The following is a 3,760-nucleotide window of genomic DNA, read 5'->3' as shown; positions in this document are numbered from 1 at the left end:
GAGAGAGAGAGATATCAGCAGCTCTCTCTCTCTCTAGGCCGGGTTCTCTCTCTGCAATGTTGTCATGTCAGATGTAGGTTAAGTCATCCCACCCTTTCTCTTTATTTCGTTCAGTGAACTCATTTCTTGGAGGTGTTGTATCCTGTTTTTGCCAATTTTACCGTGGAATATTTTGTGATATCTATCTGGAGGAGGGATTTGTTAATTATGTTTAATCATTTATAGAGAACCTGTCATTACCGATGGTTTGATTGGTGAACTATAAAAACGTATGGTTGTGTTTCGTATTGGCGGCAAGAACTGCCGTGTCGTCAAGTTCACACTTTATGGTAGTTAAACTTAATGTTCTAATCCTGGTTTGTGCTAATTCTGGTTGCCGCGTTTTTCTTGATACGGTTCAGTTTTTGTTAACGCTTTAAAGGTTTCCGCTCGTTGCTGATTAAAATGTAGTAAATTATGCTGTTTTTTTCTTGATACTACTTGGTACAAGTTCGTGGACATGGATATTTGCTACGCAGTTGTGCGCGGCAGGCCCACAGCGTGGGGCAAAGAATTCTGCGATCAACGTGGGATATAATATTTTTTATTCTAAACTTCTGTGTGGGCTAAAAATACTACCGATTGCAAGTTACAATCAATTGCTTTCAGTACTTAAATCACTTCTAAAGACAGAATTGAAACACAATGAAATGTTTTCAACGTGTTTATAAGCGTCATGGTAGTCGAGTTAATTACGCCTGAACCTTACATCACACAACCATTATTTTATGATAAATATGATATTGATAAACACGGTTCACATGATGAATATGAAACTTTCACTTCCACTTTCACTTTCAGGGAATGAAACCTCCCCCTACACTGTGAATGCTTATTATACTAATACTACACGTGATCTGCTGGCTGCCCCGGTACTCCTCCCTGCTTTGCAGTAAGTCCCCGCCCATCCACCACAAGGGAACCCTCACTAGGGACCGAGTAACCGGCAAGCTCAGCGAGCAGACACTCGTTACAATATCTCTGGGTCTTAAAGAGACCGCTTGTTTTTCACTCGAAAATGCCAAGTACTGGCATAAAAGTGAAGTGTACGGAATCTCACTTGATGATGTGAAAAGTGTGCTTCGGTACACGAATTCCTACTCCTTTGGTATCCCCAATGTGGACGTTAAGTGCGTGTGTGATTGTCCGGGAGCAGAGGACTTCTGTAGTTCCAACACAGACAGTTGCAAGGAAAACGGCATATTCGCAGCTCAAGGTACTTGCTACAGTTGGTACGAGCAAGGCAAGAGCAACTCTGGTTGTACCGCGTTTCTGTCGGGCAGTGCTGAAGTGTGCTGCAGTATCAATGTTACCCCGCAGAACAGGACTATTTGGAAGGCTATACAGCTGGGTCCGGGAGCTAACAGAGCCATGTTTAGTGTCACCAGTCTCAATACTCAGCGGACAGTTACAACTGAGGTGGACATTGAAGGGGGCCATCCCATACTAAAACCTTTCTACTTAACTGTGTCCGCTCCATCAATACAATCACCGTTAAAAGCGGGTTGGTATTTTGGCTCTGATACCGGAGATACGCTGTACGGAGGAGTGGAGCTGAACGGTTTGTCCGAGTACGACACAAACAAGTTGGGCTGGTATAAGTTCACCAGGGGTATGTTCGAGATGGACAAGTCTCAGATCATGGACTCATTCAACGTGGAGGTGGACAATTGTGATAGTGATGAGCTTAATGTGGAGTTTGATAACAAGAACACTCAGAAAACATTCCACCAGGCCACTGAACTGAACCAGTTGTTCAAGACGTCCATTGCTCATGTTGAGAGGTCCGACGAGGAGAGGAGTGTTGAGGCGTTTTTCAGACAATACAGCAATATTGAGTTGACTCTGACGCTTGAGGGGGACTATACCGTCGTGCAGGTGTTTGATGTCTCTCATTTCCGTGATTTTGATGGCGTGGTCATGATGGACAAACATTCCAACTACTTCGTCAATATCACTATCTACGAGGGTGAAGGAAGCATCAGGGGTAACCTGACAGTGGATAGTGAAACTGACGTTTTCAAAATTAATATTCCAGAACATCAGAGTGACGCCAGCATCTTCTACATCAGATTAAGTTCCCTTTGTGAAGCACACCAACAAGCTCGGCTTTGCCTCTTTACTGAGGTTGGGGTTGAGTCAGTACTTTGCAAGCCTGTTGAATGCATTCGTGAACTTCTTCAAGAATTTGAACTGCCTGACTCCGCTATTGACTATGAAAAGGGAGAGAAGATGAGTATTTTATCACCTGCAACTTGGGCCAAACATCTCAACCCAGCAGAGTGGTTTAACGGGATCAAGAACTGGAAGGAGGCTTTGATAATGGCAACAGAACTTGTGGGTATTTTCACTGTTATCGGCGTGGTTTTGAAACTATTGAAGGTTTTCGGGTGTCTGGGAAAGTGCTGGGCTTGCATTATTGGCCCGATCAACTTCGACTTTTTAAAGAAACGAAGAGAGAAGGTTCAACCAAAGTTGTCCAACGAGAGAGATAGGGAAAGGAGAGTCCTAATAGATGAAATAAGGGATCACTTAACAGCTGTTGACGGGAATATAATCCACCAAAACATGAACTATCGGCACAGATCCCAGTCCTCTGAATCCTCTCCCTCCTACCTAGTGAGTACTCCTCGGTACATCGAACTAGATGACGCCCAGGGCAACCCCGTCACCCTGATGACTACAACCGACCCTAACATATTCGTGTGGGATAAAAACACCACCCTCTCCACTACAGCCAACTCAACTCCCCAGTCCTCCAGAACCTCCACTTCCACCCCTCAATCTCAGAGGAAAGCCTACACTCTGCCAGTAAACAGCTCGCTCAGCAACGCTCCTCCTGTCCCACCCAGAGCTGCCACTCCCGGCTTCAACCTCACCCCCATCATGGGAAAGAAGAGCAGCACTCTCCCTAACCCCTACAGCGCTACTCCACCTCCCTCCAGAATACCGGTTGCTCTCAGCAGAATGGGGAGACGACACACCGTACAAGACGGAGTTGACACTGAAGCTCTCTCCTCTCCCAGTCTCCAGAGGGTTCCTACTCATCACACTGGCTCCTCCAGAAGCTTAGCTAGAGCACCGGGACATGGATCACCTAATCTAGCGAGAATGCACTTGACTAGAGCACTGTTTAATGACCAAGAGATGGAACTAATGACTAATTCTACAGAGAGTTTGTTGAGTAGAGGAGGACAAGCAGTAGAGATTATTAGAGACGCTCCGAGGAGGCCAGGCCACTCAAGGAATGGGTCGAGAGTGCTGCTTTTAAAGAACAGTAGTGAGCTTTAGTAATCCTTTTAAAGTAGTAACCATAGCTATGATCGAGATTTTAGCTGTATTAGTATTTGTAAATGAGCACTGTAGCATTGTAGAGGGAATTGTTCCGTGAAAATAAATCAAATGGGTGATTGAGTTTTTCAAAACAATTTACTTTGTAATATATTCGACGTGAAAGAATTTTTTATCTTAAAATATTATTCTAACATTAAGATTTTACTGGACAGTAAAAACATTTTGAAACGGTCACAATGACAGGGTTCATCAGAACTATAACGGTAATATTGGACAGATGGAATAAACAGCATGGTAATTTATAGCATTTTGCCATCCACCTTTGAAAAAGGTAATTTTTATTACTATTGGTTGACGTTCTTGCTTCCATTCTGATATTAAGAAATTAGAGTTACGCAATACGCTAATACAGTCAAGCCTATATTTA

General features: G+C 43.8%; 1 protein-coding gene across 1 annotated transcript; it reads left to right on the top strand.

Moving 5' to 3' along the window:
• The first annotated feature begins 840 nt into the window (after positions 1-840).
• LOC134824313 (uncharacterized) lies at positions 841-3,524 on the top strand. The gene has a single exon (XM_063836138.1). The coding sequence runs from the start codon at positions 868-870 to the stop codon at positions 3,328-3,330; it is 2,463 nt and encodes an 820-aa protein (XP_063692208.1). The 5' UTR covers positions 841-867; the 3' UTR covers positions 3,331-3,524.
• Positions 3,525-3,760: the final 236 nt, after the last annotated feature.

The sequence above is a fragment of the Bolinopsis microptera genome, chromosome 12, assembly GCF_026151205.1.
Source record: "Bolinopsis microptera isolate Bmic1 chromosome 12, MBARI_Bmic_1.0, whole genome shotgun sequence".
Lineage (NCBI taxonomy): Eukaryota > Metazoa > Ctenophora > Tentaculata > Lobata > Bolinopsidae > Bolinopsis > Bolinopsis microptera.
This window is presented reverse-complemented; position numbering and strand designations above follow the sequence as displayed.